The following is a 24960-nucleotide window of genomic DNA, read 5'->3' on the forward strand; positions in this document are numbered from 1 at the left end:
AGATGAGGTGATTTCGCCGCTTTGTTTTTTTCAAACTTTATCCTCAACTTTGCTCAAATATATGTTGTTTTAAACATAATTAATTATTAATCAATCATTATTAGTTAATTAATATTCATTTCTGTAAAAATTAAGAATTAAGGAAGGAAACTCCATTAATAATCGATTTTACTTTGTAGGTGTAAGCCGGAAGTTGAGCGCAGGTCTTACTTAAGCCGCTGTGAGAGAAGTAGATGACGCTGTAAACTCTACCTTTCTCTTTTTTTTTATAAAACATTACGGTTTAATGGATGTGTAATAGCTGTATGTGTTTTTTTAGCAGTGTGTTTTATCTTAAAGCTAAAACAAACCGTTAAAAACCAGCTTTATTTTGAAGGTTTCGATCGGAAGCGGAGTGGCGGTATCACGTCAGAGGCCATGACGACAGGAGCGCGCGGCTCAGTGTGACAGATGTTGTTCGAGGAGAAACCGCTTTACTAAACTGGGAGACGAGAAGAGGAGGAGGAGAGCGGGCCGTGTCTGGATCTGTCCCCGCGGAGGAGAAGCGGCGCTCACCGAAACATGTCCGGGGAAAAGGCGGCGGCGACTCCCTGCAGCAAGTTCCAGGCGAATATTTTTAATAAGAGCAAATGTCAGAACTGCTTCAAGTCGCGCGAGCTCCATCTGCTCAACGACCACGACCTGGAGCAGGTGAGTTCACGATCACCTCAGGTGCTCCTGTCATAACGTTTAGCCACTTTTGTTTGGATTAGTGAGCTTTCTGGATAAAAAATGTTATCATTAAACCGCCAGCTTTAGTCTAAAAACATGCAAATATTAAATATGAAGATGCTAACTTTAAGATTTCATTTTGGTTGATCAGTAAAAGAATCAGAAAAGGTCATATTTTGTTTTATTTTATCTCTGAAATGTTCTTGTCAGGAAGTCTATATATTCAAAGTGTCCCATGTCTCCCAGAATATATAAAAGTCCCACATCAGCCTCCCTTCAAGTCGAAAGGTCCACAAGGTCCACATAAAACTATAAACTATAAATAAAACTTATTTTCCGTGGTCTTCGGCATAAAAATCAGACTTTTAAAGTAATTTAATCTTTATTTTACCAAACCAACGGTTTATTTTTTATTACGTTTTTAATTAATGGATTTCTAGATTTACTATGTAACATATTCTCTTTATTTATTTATTTATTTATTTATTTATTTTAACATGATTTTTTTTAAATATTTCTTTACTTTTAGATTATATGGTATAATTTTATATAGCCTAAAATATTACAAATGTAAAAAACTTAAAAAGAAATGTTGACTTTAAGTTTTTAGTTCATTTTTAAACCATTTCATCAATGTTAGGAGCTGTGTCCAAATGAATAACTAAGGTAGGTGGTAAGGGATCGGGGTTTGTTTTATTATGTGAAAAATGCTTCCACAGCTATGCAAAAATATGGCTGGGTAATGAGTTTCCTAGGACAAGGGAGAAACAAAAATTGAAACTCTGCACCCAGAATAGATTAAAAGTCATGACTAATTCTGTGATTTCACCACCCAGCCCCACTACACTAACCTCCCTGCAGTCCCTTATCCCATTGTTCTGCAGAGTAGCAGTCTTTGGAAACCCGAATATGTAAATGAACTCTGATTAAATTACATGATGTGATTAAGACTGATGCATCAATGCATAGATAGTGTTTACTGTTAATTCTGTTAACTGTTATTCCAGTTAAAGGTGTGCTGTTAGGGTTGTTGCTTTGTATTTTGGGATCAGTACTTATAAATAGTTACTAAGCAAATCTAATGGAATAAAAGATTTAATTCTGTTTATGAAGGAACGACTGGGAATTCATTGGTTTTCTGTTACTTGTAAATTTTTTAAATGCATCAATCTGTCAAACAAAAGCCTGAGGAAAAAATTAATTACATCATCTTTTTACCAGGCGTGCTTCAGCCCTGTGTACTTAGTGCTGAGCAAAACATGTCAGGACTGAAAACACGCTTATGAAGGCGAGGTGATGTAAGGAGGTGATAGTGACAGCTTCCTACATGCCTCACATTGTTCAAATATGCCATCACTTTGTGTCCCCCCTCCCGCCTGCTTTTGCCGGGCCCTGTAATTTCAACACCGTTCATCAAACCTGCAAACACCACACACGGTTTTCCAGTGACGTTGCAGGCTCAGAGAAAACCACCTTGTTTTGCTGTAATTGTGGCACTTTTCCCCAGCGTTTTAATGTTTAAAATGACTTTGAAAACAAAAGAACCCAAGTGTCTGAGACAGGAGGAAGCACAAAGAATATAAATATGTTTATTTAATACTTTCGGGTCACCACAGCGGGTAGCTCACCATGTTTGATACAGCAGATTTTTTTTCTTTTGGCCAGATGTCCTTCCTGACTGAATCCTAAGGGGATTTGTGTCTCCCCATGGAATCAAAACCAGGGATCTTTTACTTGTTAGGCGAATGTGTAAAGCATGGCATGAGTTAAAAGTGAAAACTAAGTACAACCTCACTTAGAGGGCAAACACCACCCAGGTGCTACTGATCAATGCTCAGACCCAAGAACTCAGTCTCAGTCTCTACAGGCCTCAGCTAGCAGGATAAATGTTCAAGTTTATGAGTGTAAAATTAGAAAGAGACTGAACAAGTGTGGATGGTTTGGAAGAGGTCCAGGATAAATGAAAATATCTGTAGGGCTTATGTTTGCAAAGCTTTCTGGAACAATGTTTTTAGACTGATGAGAGTAAAGAGGAGATGTTTGACCACAATGCACGCAACCAGACTTATCATATCAACATATCAATGCCTCATACCAACTGTCAGCACAGTGGTGGAAGGATGAAGATTCGGGCACCTTGTGTTCATTCAGTAGACTGTGAACTCCTCATACCAACGTGTTCTAGAGTCAGATGTGAGGCAATCTGGGTGATTGAGCAGGAGAATAATCCAAAACACACCAGCTGATAAAGAAAAGACTCAAGGTGGTGGAATAACTCAAAGTCCAGACCTCAAACTGACTGAGACTCTGTGGTCGGACCTGCAGACAGCTGAACGTAAAGCAGTGCTGCAAACCTTAATGAACTGAAGTGACATCGTAAAGACGAGTGGGCCAGACGTCCCCCACAACCATGCAAGTCTGAGATATGTGTGATTCTGTTTTGTTATGAGGGTTTTGTGCAGCTCCTGAAGAGTTACAAGGTTGTTTTTGTAAATTTAAACTAAAGTCTGAATAAGTTATTCTGTACTTTTACTGAAAATTACCAGGGGAAACGCATCCCAGGCTATTTATGTGCTTACATCTGACTTATGCTGTGGCACTGTTATTGCACTACAGTACTGCTGAATGAGTTATTCTGTCTCATCAGAGAACATGGACTGAAAATGCCCTTTGTTTTGCTCTGCTGCCTGTGAGCTGCAGTCTCCGATAAAACACTGTTAGGTACTTTTTATCTGTCAGATGTAAAAGGCTGATATTGCCGCCACGCTGCCGGCAGGGCGGGCAGGTGGGTAAAGTGGAAACCCAAGTTTCTGAATGTGATAACTCAAGAACGAAGCGACGTAGGAGTTTCAAATTAATCCCATAGGTGTATCTATCAGGAGGCTGAGGGGTACCACTGAGCGCTGCCAGTGTTTTCTTCAATGTTCATAAATATCATTATTACACATTTTCTTGAAATATTGTGATATAGTTTTGTGGCTACCCATGCATCAGGTTATTGCTGCTAAAGGTGGTTCTACAAAGTGCTGGATCACTGATGTACTGTCACTCAGAAAAAAAGTTTAAACCTGCTGAGACGCTTTATATTTCTAAATTAAAAAACAAACAAACAAACATGTGAATATTGAAAGAGGAAAAACAAAGAGCCCACAGATCCACGACGTAACAGAAGGTGTTTTTGGCGGGTTTGTACATGTTTCTGTTGTCAGACTACAGGTTCAAATCCCACAACAATAACAACAGGCATCAAATCCACACAGTTCAAAACACTGACTAATATATGACATCACTGTCCTGTGCCCTTCCAGGCCAAACCCATCTATGCAGGCTGGCTGTGTTTGGCTCCAGAGGGGACAGATTTTAACAACCCGATGCAGAGGTCAAGGGTAGGTCAACTTTTTAAAAAACACACGAGTGTGGCATTAGTGTGATCCTGTGGTGATTTTAGTTTCCTGTCCTTCATCGTCAGAGATGGCAGCGGCGCTTCTTTATCCTGTACGAGGACGGCAGCCTGAGCTTCGCTCTGGATGAGCTGGTGAGAAACAGCACAGATACTAAAATTACAAACAAATGCAAACATAAAACATAACACGGAGTGTACAGTAAGCCCCAGCCTGTGCATGCATCTGCATCTACTGTATGTTTTGTTGGGATCCAGAAGGCATCTTTAAGCCAGATGTTGTGCACACAACCACAGCAGATGATGTGGGCTTAGCCCGTCCTTTAATGCACACATCCCCCCTCTCTGTTTCTCTGTCATCCCCTTAAATCCCGTTCCCTTTCATTCCACACTTCACACCACAAACTGCTTTCTGTTTAGCGGCCATAATCTGAAGTTTTAGTAAACATGACGTCTTAACTCGCTCTTTGACCCCTGGAGGAATAATTTGGATGTTCTGATTCTCCTGCAGCCCAGCACTTTGCCACAGGGGACGGTGAACGTGAACGTGTGCACAGACATCTTCGATGCAGAGCCCAGGACGGGCCAGAAGAACGCCCTCTGCATCGTCACCCCAGAGCAGGAAGTATTCATCCGTGGTGACAATAAAGACATCATTAATGGGTCGGTATAAAAACCTCAGAGTAGCGTTAAAAAAAGAGATTGCTGACATGTGTGGGCACAAATGAGCAAAAAGGGAGAAGCTTTCTTGAAAACATAAGTTGAAAAAAAAAGCCTTTATTTTGAAAAGTTGGCATGTTAAAGGCCAGCGGTAATTTACTATGACTAACTAAGGGCCTTTATTCTGAAATTCTGACAGCCTTGAAGCATCTTCATTGCTTCCTGTATCTAACTACAGTCTTTTGTTTTGAAAACTGGACATATAAGTGCATTTTGATAAATTCGTCTAACTCAGGTCTTGTTTTATGTCAAACATAAGACTCAGGGACCAAAATCATCCCAGTAAAATCTACAGTCTGGCCCCCTGGATGGCTATGGAAGGCCACCCGGACATTTAACGGCTTTTTCATACATTTAATAAGTTACTGTTTTTTCCATTTTTATCAGTAGGTTTGTTTTTTTGACAATTTAAGTCAAGAGACATGCTGACATATTTCTTTCATTTACTGCAAAAGGATTTTTTATCATGTACAAAAACTGAAGTAGATTTTTGAAATTACTCTGCTTATTATTATATTAAGATGAAATGTGTAGTTAAACTTTATTACAATGAGAGAAAGCTCAGTTTCATTCCTCAAGATCAAATGAGCGTGACAACTCTGATCTAAATAGGGCTTCACATTTAGAAACTCTCACATACCTCTTGTCATCCTGGTAGCTTTCTATACCTACTTGGAGGCTTTTATTTTGAAAAGAATTACATTTAGAGGCGTCCTGATGGCATTGTGTCATGTTTTGTCTCCAGGTGGAGTGAGCAGCTGGCAGTTTATCTGCAAACTCACAAACAGAATCAGAAGAAGAAACGCAAAGTTGAGCCTGTGGCCAACCAGGTATTGTGCTCATGTGTTAAAGTGTCCAGTTTTTGTGTTCACGCATGCTGATTATGAGACTTATTTCAGACAAGTTTATACCAAAGAATCAAGACTGGTCTTATTAAGATGAAAACCACAAATGTGCCAGTAAATAATCACCTGTCAGGAGACGTTTAGACGATACTTCCTCAGTGAAAACCTGAAAGAAACACCAAGGAAGAAACTTTCTGATGCCTTTGAAAGTTTCAACTTCATTTCCAAATGAAGACAGAAGAAAAGAGTTTAGAGAACTCTGAGTGAAATCAGAGGAGTTCATGGTGACTTTCTAAAATATGTAACAGTAAACCAGCTTTGCATGATTCACAGATCAAAATAATCCTTATTTATCTGACTCTTAGCCTCAGTGCAGCCCCTCAGTTCATCCTCTGTTTGAAAATACTCTGAAATAATGTGTTTTAGCTCCTCCCCGTTTAAGCCAGCTTTCCTCCGATTGGCTGCCCCTCCTAAACAGCAGGTAGTTTGTGGATCTGTGGTCAGAAATTAGGCATATCCCCCCTCCATGACATCACAGAGACACAGTGACAAGAGTAGAAAACAGTGTCTAAAAAATTAGTGTTTAGAGCAGAATGAAGCATATGAGAATGTTTAAAGTGTCTGTTATTGTACAGAATCTGTTTTCAAACATGAATGAACTGTTAATTTACAGCCACATTATTGTACCTGTATTAATTTAATGTTAAAAGTGTGAATTTTCTTTGTCTCTCTAACAAACTTCAGGAGCCCAGTCCAGCAAAAATGGTAGCAACCGATCCGAGTTTTCCATCCTCGGGGAGGGACCGCCCAGAGCCCGGCCAGTGGCAGGAAGACCAGCGGGACGGGGGGCCAGATGTGACTCCCATCTGGACTGTCACGGACACCGAGCATCTGGGCCCTGAGCGGACCCCTGCAGGTGCAGCGGAGGAAACCATACAAACACACACACAGGCTTTCATGTCTATCAGCCAATCACAGCCGTTTCCTGTCCTCTCGCACCATCCTAACGTCCTGCAGATGTTCGCACACTCGCAGATTTTTATTTGTCCGTTTCGTTTAACCCTCCTCTAACCAGGCGTACCGGCTGAGCGCTCACTCGCGGGCAGTCGGGGGAACGGGCTGGATGAGTTTCTGTTTTAACAGGAAGTGGAGTTACTTGGAGAGATGTGCAGGAAATCCTGAGCCTCTGACCTTCTGGCATCATAAAAGCCAAACGGCAGACATGAGCCCTCCAAGGCCTCTTAAACAAGTCCTAATGGGCTTGATGTTCGGCACAGGGCAGGTATTTTTCCCTGCTGGAGCTTCAGGCTGCGACAAAATGGACACGAGTGCCCATCTGGCATCAGGCTTGTTGCATAGTCTGGAAAGGTCCCATAATGAAGTTCTGGATTAACTCCTGCTGACTCTGACTACAGGCTGCTTCATTAGAGAGATGGAGGCTAAACACAAAGCTCCCTCTGTCAGGATTCCCCTGCTTAACAGGCTCTCCTCTGGGGAACTCATCCAGTTTTTTAATTTCTTTTGCACATTTATCCCATTTCATTATGTTTTCAACATTTGGAGATTTCTAATGTTTACTGAAACAAACACATCAGCTGAGATTTCAGTCAGTTGATTCTTTGACCTTCCAGTTTAAAAGCTCTGCGTTTTCAGAAACAAATACTTTTTAAATGGCTCTACAGATGCTCTCAACCATTTTTAGACAAAAATAAAAGATCGTAAAACTTGACCGTTAGTTGTGCAGGTTCAGGGAATAATTAAATAAATAGTCGGCAGACTTATTGCTACAAATAAGGGTTAGCGGCAACCGTAAAATCACAATGGATCCACTTATTCTTAAATCAGCTTAAAAGGGAGTCTTCTACCTTTGCACTGAACAGATATCAGTTATGATGATGACGGCTTGTGGCTCGATTGTTTTGCCTGTCAATAAATGTTCAAGAAGTACACTAATCAGTACATGCTGATGCTTTCTTTGTTTCCAGACTAGGCAAACAGAAATCCGATAAACCCGAGTTCAGACTTGTTGTTTCATATTGTTGACATGTCAAAGTTTTTTTTAGTTTTTTACAGAGTGGATTTTCTTTTGTCTTTAATAAAATGTTTAAACGTTTGGTGAATGTGCAATCCTGTGAAAAAAGTGCGCCTGGTTTTTTGGCGGCCTGTAGAACCACCTTTACCAGCAACAAAACAATCGTTTTCTGTACGACTTTATCAGTATCGGCAGAAAACGTGAACTTTGGTCCAGTCTTGTTTGCAGTGTGGCTTCAGTTTATGGAAGTTTGCAGTCCTTAATTTATGCACAGCTCTTTAGCTCTTCAGTCAGGTTGGAGATTTGCTGCTGTGCTGAGGATCATTGTCCTGTTTCATTTGCTCCAAGCTTTAGCTGCCATACAGAACGCCTCACGCTTGACTTTAGAATACTTTGGTTTACACAGGAGTTCGTGATTGAGTCAGTGACTGCAAGGGGCCCAGGTCCCGTGGCCAAACATCTCCACATTGGCCTCGCTTGTCCACGGCACGTTGTTCTAGAAGTCGATGCAGCTTTGCCAACTAAACCATGCTGCCGCGGTTTTCTCCTGGCAACACTTCCAAACACGCCGCACCTGTTCAGTCGTTTTCTAGTTGGACTGTTATGAACTTTAACCTTTAACATGCTGACAGAGGCCTGCAGAGTCTGAGATGGAGCTCTTGGGTCTTTTACAGTTTCCCTGAGTATTACCTGACCTTGGGGTGAATTTGCTGGGACGTCCACTCCTGGGAAAAACTGCAAAGTGTCTTGAATATTTTCCACCCGTGACTCTTTCTCACTGTCGAATTATGGATCTTTACAAAGGGCCTGATAACCCTTCCAACACTGCATGAGTAACATATATCCCCACAAAGCTTCCTAAGTCGAATACTTAAATTAAGACCTGCACATTAGAGAAAATTTACTGACTTAAACTCGACGGGAAATCTTTGAAATCTGTCTTTTCTGCTTCTTTAGTCGGGCTTTGCTTTTATTTTTGCGCTTTCACAGTGTTGTCAGTGTTAACGGTCTCTTTGTATCGTAGCAGCCAAAACAAAATGATTAATAGGCTGTCATACAGTAAACAGAGTACTTCTCTGTTGATGCTACCATAGCAACTTTACAGCATTAACTCTAAATGTGGGATTATCCTCTCCACAATGGGGAGGAAGCGAAAACACCTGAACCATCTGCATGACTTTTTCTGCGTGTTTTTCCCAAGAGAAGCTGCTTTAAAGTCATTAAAAATAGACACAGAATGATCGGATTTAACTTTCTGCTTAATTCATTTGCTCATCGCGAAAAAAAAAAAATTTCATTCAGACGCAGCCAAAGGAAGGTTATTTCCATATGCAGAGCTGCCTATGTGACACAAATTATTACAGAAACTGCAAGAAAAGGTGGAGCTGGGGTGGAAGTGGGTTGAATGTGTAGCAGAAACTGTAGGAAGTCGAAAGCAGCTGAAAAAGTTAAAGAGAAGAAAGTGACAGATTTGTGTATTTGAGGGCCTGTAACTCAGACTGTTTGTGTAGTGTGAAGGTACACTACACAGTTACTGTAGAGTGAAAATCTGCTGATTTTAAGGGGCAGTGATTTTCCTTTCACCCTGTGATTTATGGCTTATCGCACTGTTGAACTGATGCAGTGATGACAAGCTGATAAAAGTCTGAATATAAAGCATCAGCTTGACATTGTTCTTTTTATCAGAGTGGTAAAAAACTGTGATTTTTGTTATTTTAAATGGTGCTGAATGAGGTAAAACACTGATGTGTTGGTGTTTCCTTAAAAGCCGGCGGGAGAAGGTTGGGATGAGTGAAATGATTTGTGGTTTGTGAATAAAGCTTGGCTGAGGTTTTATGGCAAAGGGACGCCTAATTTCGTGGACTTAAACCAAGCTGTGGTTTGATGTTCCTGCTCTCTGATGATCTAACAGTCTGAAACTTTTTTGTGTTGGTTTTATCTCCAGGCAACGCCTCCTACTACCTGTGCCTGGACCCCAGGGGCTCTCTGACCTCAGCCGGCTTCGGCGGCTCGGTCGGGTCTTCAGACTTGGCGGCCTCTGAAAGCTCCGACACCGGCAGAAACAACCGGCTGACTGAACCCAACAACATCCAAACATCAGCAAACAACAAGAACCAGAGGCAGGACGGGAGGTTAGAAGCGAAGCTGCTTCCTGCTCATTTTAAACATCTTATGATTACATAAATCTTCGTGTTTTGGAGCAAGCAGCTTTTTCTTTTCTTATTTATGTTTGTGTGTAATCTGTGGGTAACTCATCAGAGCCATTTAAAGTGCACTGGCAGAGAAATGTGCAAGCAATTAGCACAAAGGACATCCAATGCCTCCCCCAGCATAAAGCCGAACAGGCATCACACACCGCTAAACGGCAGATCAAAGCCTCACGCTCTACCCCTCCATTAGAGATCTGACTGCTGCATTTTTATATTTAGCCAAGAGAAACCCTCCCAGTTTGTGCCCCAGCAGCATGCGAACGGGTCACGTGAGGAGAAATCATGTCAGCTCTTCGCTCTTGTTGCCTTTTTGGGAAACGAAAACACAAAATCCTTATCCCTCCCCCCCAAATAAGGTCAGAAATTCCAAAACGCTGGTGTAATTAGATATCCTCGGCATTGTTTCTCAGGACCTCAACACTGACAGTCTGCCTGCCAGTCAGGGAACGAACCTCAGTTTGAGGGCACGGAAGTGTCTGAACCCACCAAATCCTCACATTCAGAAAGGAGTTAAAGAAACCGGCCTCTTATAAAAAGCCCCCACAGTGTGCTGGACATGACAAGAAGAAACACTCAGTTCATTTCAGGTTCATCCAGGTTTACTTTAAAGGTGACACAGCCTCATGTGTCCTTATCTATATGAATACCACAAGTCTGGGTTTATAGTTCTTCTGTTTGGTGACTTTTGCCTCGATTTAATAGAAAAATGCCATTTTTGACCTTTTGAAATCCCGGAGGATGAATGTGAGCAGGAGAGCATCCACAGACTAGTATAGGATCCCGTTAAGGTCCTTGTACCTGAGTGGAAGGAGAATCTAATCAGCTCTTCCTGTTTTCCAGCAAAAACAGATCGGAGGCCACCAGGAAAGAGCAGGAAACGGGAGCATCCATGTTGAGGACGGGCAGGAGCGAGACTCGTACCAACAAACGAGAGGTGAGATGTAAAAACTGCTTCTGTGACACAGAACCTGCATCTGTTTTCCTTTCTCTTTAAATGAGTGGTCAGTGTGAGTGTCTGAAACTGTGAGCCCAAAAATCTGCGACGTCCAGCTTCTTTTACCCCATCTTCATCTTCATCTTCAAGCGTGCTGAGTTTCATAAAGTTTTTTCAAATATCCTCTAAATTCTAATAGAAAATATTTTTATTGGAGAGTGAAATCCTTCCAGCATGTTTCAGGTTTTCTGTGAGAAGCCTTCTTTAAAGTCAGTGATTAATGGGGCGTGTCGTTCAGTTTCTGCAGGTTTCTGCATGTTCATGCATTTATGAAACAGTACTCAATATTATGCAGCCATGAGAAAAAGAAAGTTTTCCCAGGACTCTGGAAAAAACTCAAGTCCTGAGACAAACAAAGTACATCCCAGTGTTCAGTAGCTTGTACAGTCACCTTTAGCAGGTCTAACTTCAAATAACAGTCTTTAACATCGCTGTGGAGGCATTTTGTTCTTCTTCCCACCACAACATTTCAGTCAGAGTGAGGTCTGGACTTTGACCGGGACACTGCAGCTCCTCCGTTCTTTTCCTTTTCAGCCAGTCTGCTGTAGATTTGCTGCTGAGTCACATCTGACTGATTATAAAGAGAAGCTCATCATCAACTCAGAGGCTGCAAGATGCCCAAATCGTCATCCCCCCACCACCGTGCTGACTGTGCCTGTGGGGTGTTTGGTTTACAGTTTAAAGATAGTGTCATCATTGATGTTATTTAATATGTTTGTAATACATTTGTCTCTTAATTTTATACCATGCTTTTCACCTGTGGAAGTGAAAATGGCATCACACTTCAAGGGTTTTCCTGATATTGAAAATCTAGCATCATAACAACCCTGGTTTACAAACACAGCTCATTCTTTAAAACTAGTTTAACCGTCAAGTTTCTTAATAGACAATGGGACGTATTTATCTCGTGGCCTTCCTGCGGAACTTGGCTGGCTTTGGGAGGCAAAGAGAAAGATTCAGTTAAAATATCTGAGTGAGGTTTTCTTTCTTTGTTGTCAAACTGGGCGACGATATTTAGAACCTGGTCTATCCAGTTATTATTGGAGAAGGAAGACCTGAACAGGTTGTCAGTATCACAGGAGTAAGAGAGTGAAACACTCATAGTCCTGTGTGGACACAAAAAAAACCACATAGCCAACCAGCCACTGGATTCAAACCCACAACCTTCTTCCTGTGAGGTGTGAGAAGGCTTCATATTCAGCTCATCTGTAAAACACCGCTGGGCTCTGGTCTCTGCTTAATAACCCACATTTTCTTTTTAACAATTCAAACGAATGTTTTTCATTTGAATCATGTTTAAAGTTAAAGGAATGCCCCTTTAAAAACAAAAAAGATGGTGTTCTTTAATAATTTTGGTAAATAAATGATGTTTTTGCCATGAGCGGGCAGCTGTACTGACAGAGAGCGCTGTGAACTGGTGACGGCACAGACAGACGGAAACATCCAAAAATTAGAAAACTAAAGACAAGAACAAACACAGAGACAGTGTTGTTATGTAATGTGTAACTGGGAGGTTGGTTTCACATTATTACAAAAGAGGCCTATTTTTAACCCGGTGAGAAAAGAGTAACAATAAACAACAAGATGAGAAAAATTCTCAGTGAAATCGTTTATTGTGGTGAGGCTGTGCAGGAGCGCAGAGCTTATAATAAAAACGTGATTGAGAAAATAAAATTTTAAGTCCTTCAACGCCGGCATCCAACAATTAAAAACCCGCTTCCTGCCTGTGGTCGTTGGCTAACCGTGAACAGGTAATGATTAATCCTAGCGTGGGTTTGCCGTGATTCAGACCAGCCGTCGTATCCAGCTGTGCTCAGGCTGCACCGGGACGGGCCGCGAGGTTGGACTGGTTTGAACATGACTCAGGCAGCAGCCAGGTGTTATCCATGAAAGACGTCACTCTGAGGCCGAAGGTCCGACCTGATCAAACGCTGCCCAGAGTTAGACGGAGAGTTAGGAAAACTCCCAAATTACAGTCTGAGGCTGTTTGCTTCAGTCTGTCAGTGTGGGTGTAAACAACCCGAGGACCCGTTCAGGTCTTCAGAGCGCTCATTTGGTCTAAGCCGGTGATGAGAGCGTGGCGTGAAACGCGTGGACGAGCCGTTCGGGCCGTGTCCGGGCATGACTTTCTTCACATGAGCGAGCACATGTGTCGGCAGGTGGGAGGGAGGCTGGTGATTCACTGTGAGCAGAACTGGTTTTGATGCCCTGAAGCAGTTCAGACGCCGTTCCTCTTTATTTTCCAGGGATTCGGAATAAACCAATTAAATGTGAGGACCCGAGGCGCTCGGGGATTCTTCGCGATTCTCTTGAAGTGCTGCTGACGGGCTGAAGAAACACATGATGTCATGTATTTACTGATAAACTCGGAGGAATGAGCGCCTCCCGGTTTCCAAGCGCACATCTGTTTGTGAATGCTAGTCAGTGTGTCAGGGCTAGACCCCGGTGATTAAGGAGGTGAGCAAACCCCAGCAGGAGTCTGTGTGACGGCAAAACACAAACATTCCCACGGATGATACTTAAAGCGAGATCACCTGTTAAACTGGGCTCACTGTAGTAAATATCCAGAAATGTTTTCAGGATTTTCTGTTTCTGAAAGGAGGGTTTAGTAGTTCAGATTCCTCCTGATGAGCCAGAAAAGCAGATTTAAAGGAGAGTCCATTAAACGAAGCAGGAGAGGCCTGTGGGCAGCGTGTTGTGCAGCACACATGAGATTAACTCGCTGTTTCACAGAGGGACCATCGACCGAGCAGCAACCTTCAGCCAAAAGCTGGCCCTCCTCTCATGTCCACCTGAGGCATTAGCCTTACGGCACATGAGATCCCTGCTTTACCCAGTGAGTTACACCGGCACTGGAGCTCACTGGTGTCTGCTAATTCAAGTCAACTGTCATTGTGTTGTTGGTGCCTCTAAATTTATTTATGACTCATAACATGGCTCGCTTTGTGTGCTGACTCTGCAAGAAGTCTGTGTTTGTGCATTGTACACATAAAGTTTAGCTGACAACTTTCCTCTCCATCCTCACATCCAAAATGGTCACACATGGCTTCACATTTCTAAGCGGGTTCACTGCCACCCCACCCCCCAACCGACTGAGGTCTACCCCACCTGGGACAGGTGTCTCTGAACCAGTAAAAAAAACGGATGAATGGATTTTATAACGGACAGTCAGATCTCAGACTGCCGTCTCCAGGCAAGTTTCTTTTCCCCTCAGCTGTAAAAGACTGATGGGTTTGTTTGTCACCCCGCTGGGCCGGTGGGGAGGTGGCATGGACACTCAAGTTTGAGAACTTCTGTGTGAAGTTCACGTGTTCCCCCGAGGCCTGTTTGGGCTCTCTCCAGGTACTCCGACTTCCTCTTGCAGCTCAAAGATGTACACGTTGGATTAGCTGGTGATCTTTTTTTAAATTGGTCGTTTACAGTGAGTAAACAGCGTGAGTGCATTACATTAGTCTGCTTCCTTCAGCTCTTTATTTTAGTTTGTTCGCTCCTTTCACAGTAAATCGTTGTTTTCAGCAGCCGGAGCTGCTGCAGAAACATTGTTAAATCACAGATGGTCGTCTCAGTGGCCGCGGTTAATCTTTGATTAAACACACTCTCCTTTTCCAGAGGATTTACTTTTTAAATACAGCAGCAGCAGAATATTTAGGCCCACGCGTTCATTTATGTGTCTTTGGGTGCGTTTGTTTTTCTAGTCATGAGAAGGTCAAAAGAGCCTGTCTGGAGATTCTCGAGTCAGCCTCTTCTTCTTCCTCACTTCCTCCCCCTCGGCTTTGGGAGGCCTTCAGGGAACAGAGGAGCGGCTCTGTCTGCAGTCAGAGCGCCGCGCTCCTCCGTGTGTCGGGGCTTTGGATACTTTTCAATATAAATGCCAGGAAAAAAACCACAAAGAATGTTTTGTTGTGATTAAACTGGACATTTTTCCCCTTTAAAGTGGTTATATAAGGAAGAAGAATGAATCTTTTGAACAGCGGAGGCTCAAGTAAACAAAAAAAGGGGACCCTTGTTTCACTTAATGCGTGTAATCCAGAGTCTGATACGTGCTGTTAGAGCCGGCATGAAATCTGATCATAACAGGCGTGCGGCAATCTCACTCTGAGTTTTGGAGCATCATTTTGAAAAGTAAGACTAAAGCTGCAGAGTCCCGGGGATTATTTATCCTCTAAAACCTTTTTCATGCATTCCACGGTCAGACCCGCTTCAGCGAGTGAGAGTTTAACAGGCAGTGGAGAAAAGCCCGCCGGGCTCCCCGTGGTGCTCCGCGGCGGGCCTAATCCTCACAGCTGACGTCTGTGCCAAGCGTCCAGACTATCGGTTACTCTGGTTGGTGGAATGCAGGCAGCACATGCAAACAGCCTCCGTCCTGATTGAGGAAACGCGTCACGTCTTCTCATCAGTGAAAGCCTTCCTGTGAGGGAAGTACTTATAAGTTTAATTTGGGCTTCTTTTTTTTTCCTTCTGTAGAAACTTCAGTCGTGTGGAGATTCGTCCTCTCTCGTTGCCCCCCCTCCCCAGAGAAGAGCCAGGTCTCTGGACCGCAGGACATCAGACACGGCCATGACGGTGAGCCACTGATCCGAGGGCAGTTTGAGCCTCGAAGTTTCCAGAAGTGACTCTAAGCACAACTTTTTACTCATACCTGATACTGATTATTGATCTGATCCCAGCAGAAAGCTGAGGTAGAGACCCTCCTCTTACCTGTAAGGAAACATCAGGGGAAGCGTCGTCTGTTCTGACCTTTTCAGGCACGTTTAAACTCGCTTTGACCAAAAACGTTTGCAAACACACAGAGAGAAGCTGTCGGTGGAGCAGGTGTGACATGCCTCCAACTGCTGAAACTCTACTCTGCTGACCTGTGGCATAATAAACACAGTCCTACAGATCAGTCAGGCTCAGACTGATATCTGATTCAAACATGAGATGGTGTGGAGTTCCCCCCTCCTACCCAGCCCTCAGTTTTGCAAATGGAAATACTACAGTACTAAAAATCGATCTAAACCTACCTGGGCCTGTCTGTAGAAGTAACTGCCACCCAAATGTGCCACTTTTGGCAAGCCGTGCAACCAAGTGTTTGTGGTAAAAAAAAACATCTCAGTCTTACGAAACTCCAAAACCTTCATTTTGTTTTTGTTTTTTGAGCACGATGGGCAAGTCATCCAGGTCCTGAAGGAGCAAAACAGCCCCAGACCATCACACTACCACCACCATGTTTGGCTGTTGGTGCTGAATGTTGTGTTAGCTTTACGCCAGACGTAACGGCAGTCAACTCAACTCGTTAGTCCACAGAATTTTTCCCAAAAGTCTTGGGGGTCGTCCAGACGTTTTTGGGCAAAAGAAAAACAAACCTTTGTTTCTTTTTGGTCAGCAGTGGTTTCCTCCTTTCAACTCTCCCATGGATGCTATTTCTGCCCAGTTTCTTTCTGAATGTTGAATAATGAACTCTGACCTTAACTGAGCCACGTGAGACCTGCAGTCCTTTAAATGTTGTTCTGGATGCTTTTGTCTCTTGGAATAATTTTGATAGGCCGGCCAATCCTGGGAACGTTCACCGCTGTTCCAAGTTTTGTCTCTCACCGTGGTTCACTGGAGTCCCAGACATGGCTTTGTATCCCTTTGAGACTGATAGATGTCAGTGACTTTGTTTCTAGAGATCGCAGCTGCTTTTTGTCAGACAGGTTTATTTAAGTGACTTCTTGATCCAGCCGGTCTGACAGTGTGGCCGAGTGTGAAGTCAGCTTTTCAAATCATTTAAAAACTGCATTTTGTATTTACTCGGTTTGTCTTTGTCTAGTATTAAAATTGATCACATAAGTAAACTACTGGTCAAAAATGATGGAAGCAACAAACAGTCTCAGCTCTTCTCTTTTCTGTGTGTTTTATTCAAACTTTGTATTTTTTATCTTCTGTACAGCCAGACTTGTTAAACTTCAAGAAAGGCTGGATGGTCAAACTGGATGAAAATGACCAGGTAAACATTTTAAAGTAATCCAAATCTGGCTGTTTCAGGTTGTGGTGATGATTTAAAGGATCTTACCAGCCTGTGTGAAATGTGCTTTGCTTCCCTCTAGTGGAAGAAATATTGGTTTGTGTTGTCGACTGACAGTCTGAGATACTACAAGGACTCGACGGCCGAGGAGGTACTTTAAACCCGGCTTCATAAAGTAGAATATAAACAGTTTTTGTGCATTTCCAGATCTTCACCACGTTTTCTTTCGTCTCCTCACAGGCCTCAGATCTGGAAGGAGAGATCAACCTAATGAAGTGTTACAATGTGTCTGAGTACCAGGTGCAAAGAAACTACGGCTTTCAGATCCACGTAAGTCTTCGCTTCTGCATGTCATCACTTCATGTTCTGCTCTAAAGATGGAGGTTAGTCACATGTTTTTATGTCGCAGACTCCGAAGGGCGTCTTCACGCTTTCGGCGATGACCGCGGGGATACGAAAGAACTGGATCCAGGCGCTGATGAAGAACGTCCATCCGGCCAACGCCCCTGATGTGGCCAGGTGATCAAATCAAATCAAACAGGTTTTGTGCAGGTTGTGCAGTTTAAAGTGTTTACAGGTGATTTAAAGATGAGATAAAAGTAGATGAAAGATAAGGTGAAGCTAAAATAAAATGTTGACGTACTAAAAGCACTTAAATGATAATAAAAATGATTGATTATTCTTTTTAAATTTTAAATCATCCTGTTCTCAGTTTACCTGGCCAGCACATTCCCTGCAGCCCACCTGAGGTCCTCCCCAAACCAGACGTGACTCAGGACTCTCCCTCGGCCGACGTCTCCTCGGAGAGCGAGCCTCACCCCAAAGCCAGCAGCGTGACGGAAAGACGGCGCGAAGGCCGCTACAAGACCTTCGACTGGGCTGAATTCAAGCCTGAGAGCGAGCCGGCGGTGGACGCCGATCTACAGAAATCCCCCTGCTCGCTGGAGCTGGGTGACCTGGAGCGAAGGAAGCGGCGCGAGGAGAGGAGGAGGAGGTATGAGAAGATGCTGGGCTTCTCTCTGCTAGAAAAGGACGGCAGCGTCCGAGCGCTGAGTCCGAAATCGCAGCAGAGAATGGAGGAGGAGATGGAGGAGTGCTGGAAGCAGGTGGAGAAGACAATGTTCAGACTGGAGAGGACGGTCCCGCTGTTTTCTGACGGGAGAGATGCAGAGGAGATGGAGAAGGTGCTGCAGAGCTACAGGAAGGCGGTGAGTGGACTTTCAGTTTTAAAGAAGCATGACCAGAAATAAATGATAAGTTGTCTCAGAGTCTGTTGATGTGTAAGTTAAACCATAAAAACAGGTAATTATGCAGATATTTGAAGGCCAGAAATTATTGCAAGTATATCTTTAATTGACACAGTTGATTCTTTTGTGTTTGCTCACAGGGAAAATACAATCAGTTCGTCTGTTTCTTTTCGATACAGGTATAAAATGAAAAGTAAGGCTCACCTGATGGAGGGTGTGTGAGGCTGTGTAGATTAACTCTTTGTGTACTTTGTGTTATTGGAGGTGGAAGATCTGAAGGTTCAGTTGGAGGAGTCGGAGCATCGACGACTGGAACTGGAAGCTCAGCTCAGCACAGAAAGATTTCAACATCAGCAGGTGTGAGAAAGCAGCTTTTATCTCAGACACTCTTTGGTGTTTGATGTTTGTTGTGTTTGACTGACTTTGATTGTTTCAGTCGGGTTTCTGTAGTTTTATGACCTTTTTTTTTTTCCAGCTGGATTCTCCCGTCAGTCCTGAAGCTGATTTTTACCCATCAGATATGAAAGAAAAGCCACTCAAAGACCCGACGAAGAGCCTAAAGGAGGCGTACAGAGAGCTCCTGCAGCAGCAGAACGTCATGAGACAGAACATGATGGAGCAGCTCGGCCAGGAAACACCTTCACCAACACCACAGCTGCCCAGCATCTGGCTCTGCGATACAGGGGGCGAGCTGCAAGAACTGGAGGATTTATTATCTGAGACAGCGGCCTCACCTTTACTGTCACCTGCATCAGACAGCCAACACTCTCAGAGTGAGGGAATGAGCTTCGATGACAGGACAGCCGACCTCCAGGACCAGCTGCACGCAGACGCCCGTCAGCTGTTTCCTGCCTCAGAGACACAGGCGGATAAGTTCAGCTCGTGGGCCCATGAGTCCGCAGAGGGAGACGAGTCCCAGCTGAAGCAGGTGACTCCTGATCAGGTGACCCTGGAGAAGCTTTCCCTGGAGGTGGAGCTGCTCACGAGCCAGAACGAGGCTCTGAACCAGCGCAACCAGGAGATGCTGAACCAGCTGACGGAGGCAGACCGCGAGATCGAAAGGCTGAAGGCGGAGCTCAGCAGCAGGTACTCAGAGCCCCGTGACCTCCCTGAGGTGGAGCAGCAAGGGAAGACCAGGGTGGAAGATCTGGAGATGGAGCTGAACTTGAAGAACCAGGAGCTCCAGGAGGCCCAGACGCTGATCAGCTCCCTGGAGGAGACCCTCAGGGAGACGGAGGTGCTGCTGCAGCTGAGCGACCCGGTAGGAGAGGATGAAAACAAGAAGAGGGACGAGAAACCGGAGGGATACCTGCTGCGGTGTTTCGAAGCGACCGAGGCCAAGCTGACAGAGCTGGAGAGACAGCTCGACCAATCAGAGCTGAACTGCAGGGAGTTGCAGGAAGCGGAGAAACTTTCCTGCCAACGAGCGGCGGAGGCGGAGGCTGACATCAGGAGGCTGAATGAGGAGTTAGAGAAGGAGAGGCTGAAAGGAGACAGAAGTGTTTCTGCCGAGGAAAAGACCCAGAAGGTGATCGAGGGGATGGTCGCAAGGCTGAGCGCTTTGGGGAGACTTTTAGAGGCGATCGACACGTTGGAAGGAGGTGAGGCGAAGGTGGAGGAGGGGGAGAGGAGTCCTGCTGTGGTGAGCCAGCTGGAGTGGGAGGAGGCTTTTTGGAGTTTGCTGCTGAAGAAACTGAAGGAGGATCCGTCCAAGCTGATCGAGCCCGCAGATGTGCGGGTCGGCGAGGCGGCAGAACAGATGGTGCTGGAGACACGAATGCTGCTCATAGGCCACCGTCTGCTTCAGACCGAGCAGGCGGCGCAGGAAGGCAGAGAGGGCAGACGCGAGGGCGAGGCTAACGATATAGCATTGGAAACCACGAAGACGGAGGAGGAGAGCGGCATGAGTGACTTGAGTGACTTTGAGCGTTTCAAAGCCGTCACACAGATTAAAATGTCTATGCTGGACCAGCTCGCCGCCTCCCTCAGCGCCGCCGCCGTGCACGAGGAACTCCAGCCGACAGCAGACAGACTGTATGAGTTTCACTCTTCAGATCATCCTTGGATAGCGTCGTTCATTTACTCGGCGGCAACCGAAGCACTTTACCGCCATCGATTGTGCAGGCTTTGGGCTAAATACGCCAACTGCTCAAAATGCGCCAAACTCCGGGAGGAGAACGAGGACCTCAAAGCAAAACTGTCAAACCTTGAACAACGACGCACATCGAAGATGAACGCAGGCTGCCAGACTGATGAGATTTACCTCCAGGACGCGGAGCTTCAGGGCGCAGAGGAGAGTGAAGAAGAGGAGGAGGAATTGATAGGTGAGATGGAAATCCCACAGAAGGTCTCAGATGAAAGCTTAGAGGAGAGCGATGAACCAGATGGAAACGTGGAGCTGATTTCAGCTCTGAGAAGAAAGGTGGAGGAGCTGGAGGAGCAGCTGACGGTCTCCGAGGACAAAATGACTTTGGTGCAGCTACAGCACGAGAAAGAGACGGAGAAGCTGAAGGTAGGTGCCGCTTTCATCCACTTTTGTTTGACTTCCTGTCACGAGCTTTGTGTGTGACCTGTGTGAGCGTCCGCTGTGCCTGCAGGTCACCTGCGAGCGTGGACTCGCCTGCATGGAGGAATCTCACCTGAAGGTGGTTGAGGGGCTGCAGAGTCGACACAAACAGGAAGTGGAGCGCCTCCTGGTGGACAGGGACAGACTATTAGAGGAGGAGAGTGCTGCTACTGCAACAGGTGAGGGAAAGCGCCCAGTAAGAGATGAGGTGTTGCCCAAAATCGATTCAGTTTCAAATATTCAGACTTCCTCCTCTTCCTCTCAGCGATCGAAGCCATCAAAAACGCTCACCGCCTGGAGCTGCAAAGGGAGGTGCAGAGGAGATGTGAGTTCGAGAACAGCAATGGGCTCTCAAACCTGGAGGAAGTCCACAGGCAGCACAGGTACGTGAGCATCCCAGCAGGTTTTACAAGACAGGAGGGAAACACTGGAGTTAAACCAAAATGTCATTCTGGAAAAATCATCACCGCAGGCCGGCGTCAGGACAAAGAGCAGACTGTTGATTCTGGTGGTCAAAGATGTTTTTTACAGGGAGAACAAAAGCACCTGCAGCTCACAGCTCTGTGCCAGAATCCACAGGAAACCTTTTCCCCACCAACACGGTGCTGGTGCAGAGCCTGAACTGAACTGGCTGGCAAATGTTTTAAATCCCATGATATTTTTTTTCAACAATCAGAGCCCGAAAAAATCCTACCTGCCCTCTGTGAAGGCAGGTAGGAGGTGCTCGTACATAACATAGAACATGTAAATCACAGCAGGCTCTCATACTCCCAGCAGGTTTCTAAATCAGTCTATTTTCTGATGGAAATGAGTGAAACTGGATCCAGACTGGGAACCAGCACCCTGTCATAACCGCTGCAGTTGAGTGGGAAGCAGCAGTGATGAGAATTGGCACCTTTGTCTGCTCCTCTGCATCAAAAGGAGCCAGCTGAGGTGTTTCAGGCATGTGATCAGGATGCCAGTGAGGGGTTTGGGACCCGGTGCAGGCCCAGTACAGATCGAGTCTATCAGCTGGTTTGGGAACACCTCGGTGTGCCGACAGGAGAGCTGAACAGAGAAAATACGGATAGGTTGTGACTCTCAGTGTGTGTCTTTGCAGTGAGGAGCTGGCCTCCTGCCAGCGGGAGCTTGAGGTTTTATCGCAGCAGTTTTCTCTGAAGTGTCTGGAGAACGGACATCTGGTCCAGGCTCTGGATGCCGAGAGGAAGGCCCTGTGCCAGTGCCAGCAGGAAAACCAGGACCTGAGGACCAGAAACCAGGTGAGACGCACAATGAAGGCCGTTAACGGCTTCTTCTGACATCCTGAAATTTAAAGACAGTTCAGATCACTCTCATTTTCCTCTGCAGCTTTCTGATTTAGCGTCTAAGTCTGCGGCCGCCATTGTAAAAATCTCCACATGACGATTGTTCTCTGTTTAGGTCCATTTATGCAGCCTTTGTTTACACTTTGGTGAAACACTAATCAGGATAATTCAGTGTTTTTACTGTTCCTAAGTAGATTCATGGACTTTTGTACTTGGATCATGTCAGAAATCATTCATTGTTTGAGTGTTTGTGGCTTTACAATCTTTTGCACGCACATTAAAAAGCTGAGCTGTTGTTCACTGTGAATAAAAGCTGCAGGAGTCAAAAAACAGGCGAAAGATATTCACAGACTCCAGTGAGACCAGAGGTGTGAGCTCGACTGTCGCTGTGGGGGTTTAAACATGTCTCCAAATACTTTTAAAAAAGTGTTTTTGAGGTCAGAGGTGAAGCAGCTTGATCGTTTCTCCTGTTTTTCACTTTTACTTGTTCAGGAGCTGAGCGGCCACCTGGCAGCAGAGATCACCAGACTGTGCACGCTCGCCAAACAGGACGCTCTGCTGCTCAGTCAGGGGATGGACGTGTACGAGATGGAGGTGAGTTCGGCTACTGCATGGTCATCGAGAGGATTTTAGCCACAGCTTTATTTCCAGCATTCAAAGTTATTAAAAAGGACCGAGTATGAAGAAGTCCCACCCTCTATTTTGCTGTCCAAATAGAGGGGCAGCCAATCAAAAGAAGGCTTGCATAAAGGTGGGTGGCTTTAAAAGAAAGAGGAGCTCAGGGAGAGGATGAACCTGAGGCTGCACCAAGGCCCAGGATCAGAAAAATAAGGATTATTTTGAATTGTGAGTCATGCAAAGCTACTCTGGAGCTGGTGTCAACTTTCGGCATGTGATACCCTCTGGCTCCATCAACACAAACTGCAGTAAAAACTGAAATTACACCCACTCTGGTGATTCCACATAAAGAATGATGGTTTTTCATGATTGGCTCACACGTACAATATGTAAACTATGTAAATGTGCTCGTGAGCCGACTCAAAGGTTAAAAACACATTTCATTTCAGATCACGCTGCGAGTGAAGGAGTCTGAGGTCCAGTGTCTGAAGCAGGAGATCACGTCTCTGAAGGACGAGCTGCAGTCGGCTCAAAGGGTCAGTTTCACAGCAGCTGCACTAATAATACAAATATTACTAATAATATTGTAATCTGCTAGTTAAGCAGTCCGTGCTGCAGAGTTTCATCTGTTTTTAAACCTCAGTGTTTGATTTTGAGAACTGAAGGAGTGCTTGAGCCTGAACAGCTCATACTATCAGACTAAATAAGCAGATGATGTTGCTTCTACCAGCGCGGGGCTTCCAAACATTAGCTGTAGTCACGATCTGTGTACAGGTGACTTACTTGCAGGGTTCGAGTGTGTTAATTAGGACTGAGGGTGATCTGTGCCTGGAGCCGATCGAATCGAGTGGACGAAACGGCTAAATAAACCAGATTTTGTTTTGTTTTTTTGGTGTGACAGGACAAGAGGAACGCGACAAAGAAGTACAAGGACATGTACACGGAGCTGAGCATTGTTCGGGCAAAAGCGGAGCGAGAGGCAGACGAGCTGAGAGAAAACCTGAGGCTGGCTCATCAGGCGCTGGGACGGACGTCGCCGTGACGACTTGTCAGTTTTATTTCCTCATTATATGCCACCTCGCCCCACAGTTTACTTCAGATTTGTAAAGATGTTTTTACTGCTTTAACCTTTCTGACACTGAATCTGTGATGTGTTTGTATTTGCTGAATATTACCATATAAAAAACTGTAAAATATTTGTTTTGTTGTTTGTCATTTTAGGAAAATATTTTAAATTAAACTCCTTTTCTGGCTGATACAGCTGCACTGTAATTTATATTTGTATTCAGGCTTTAACACTGCAGTGTTTTTATTGTAAAACTATTATTTTTATTAAATGAATTTGTCTCATTGAACCAGCGATGTTGTGTTCCATTGTGCTAAAGGTGAAATGCTTTTCATTATTGCACTGGGTTCCTATACAGTGGTCCCTCAGCTATCTCGGGAGTGATGTTCTAAAAATAACCCGCGATAGGTGAAATCCACAAAGTAGCCAACTTTATTTTTTACAATTATTATGGATGTTTTAAGGCCGTAAAACCCCTCACTACACACTTTATACACTTGACTCAAACAGGCACGAACATTTTCAGAATTTTCTCTCTTGTTTAAACACTCTTAAAGTTCAAACCTTCGTAGAAAAATAAGTCCAGTATTATAGAACTAAACCAAAGGCACCCGCAGGAGCCTATGACGGTGCAAAACATTTCATCGACATTGTTGTGTTTGTTGGGGAGAAAACTTACAAACATACAGTACAGCACTTCAGAGTCACACTGCTAGCATCGAAGATTTATGTAAATTTGACGAGCTGAACGCATTCTGTACTGGACAGGAGACAGGCACGAGATTGATTGACAATGGTCTACAGCCAATCAGGACGCAGAACGGCTGTAAAAAAAAAAAAAAAAAAAAAAAGCATGCGAAGTTGCACAAAAAAAAAATTGCGAGGCCACGAAAGGTGAACCGTGTTATAGCGAGGGACCACTGTATATAAGAAGTTTTTATCAACACATTTACCTTTATTTTGGCAGTTGTGGTCCTCCGTATCATAGAGCTACATGTTTCGTCATTTTGCCTCTAATTAAAATAAAAAACCGCAATAATTTGTACCAAAAATAAATAGATAAATGTAACAGTTTTTTTTATTAAGTTATTCTGACATCTTGTGAAGATGCAGCAGTAAATAAGAATCAGAATGTGAAAGCTAGAAGGAGTGAGTGAAGATACCTGAAAAAGTTAAAGGTGATTTCCAAGTGAATATTTCACAATAAAAGCCCCATTTGTGTGACGTAGGAGTTTATTTCAGATTTCCATGAACATAATTT

At 44.4% G+C, this 24960-nt stretch overlaps 1 protein-coding gene across 1 annotated transcript; it reads left to right on the forward strand.

Annotated features, from left to right (window-relative positions):
• Nucleotides 1-429: 429 nt before the first annotated feature.
• Nucleotides 430-23966, forward strand: LOC308411711 (uncharacterized protein). The gene is made up of 22 exons (XM_080905708.1): nt 430-690; nt 4020-4097; nt 4181-4246; nt 4623-4774; nt 5577-5661; nt 6421-6592; nt 9654-9840; nt 10759-10852; nt 15377-15475; nt 16824-16880; nt 16981-17049; nt 17139-17228; nt 17308-17417; nt 17611-18106; nt 18410-18502; nt 18621-20657; nt 20743-20890; nt 20977-21094; nt 21811-21970; nt 22508-22609; nt 23083-23169; nt 23535-23966. Exons 1-22 carry the CDS (start codon nt 562-564, stop codon nt 23673-23675), a joined length of 4770 nt encoding a protein of 1589 aa, XP_080761834.1. The 5' UTR covers nt 430-561; the 3' UTR covers nt 23676-23966.
• Nucleotides 23967-24960: the final 994 nt, after the last annotated feature.

Source organism: Rhamphochromis sp. 'chilingali' (genome assembly GCF_963969265.1).
Source record: "Rhamphochromis sp. 'chilingali' genome assembly, chromosome: 15".
NCBI lineage: Eukaryota > Metazoa > Chordata > Actinopteri > Cichliformes > Cichlidae > Rhamphochromis > Rhamphochromis sp. 'chilingali'.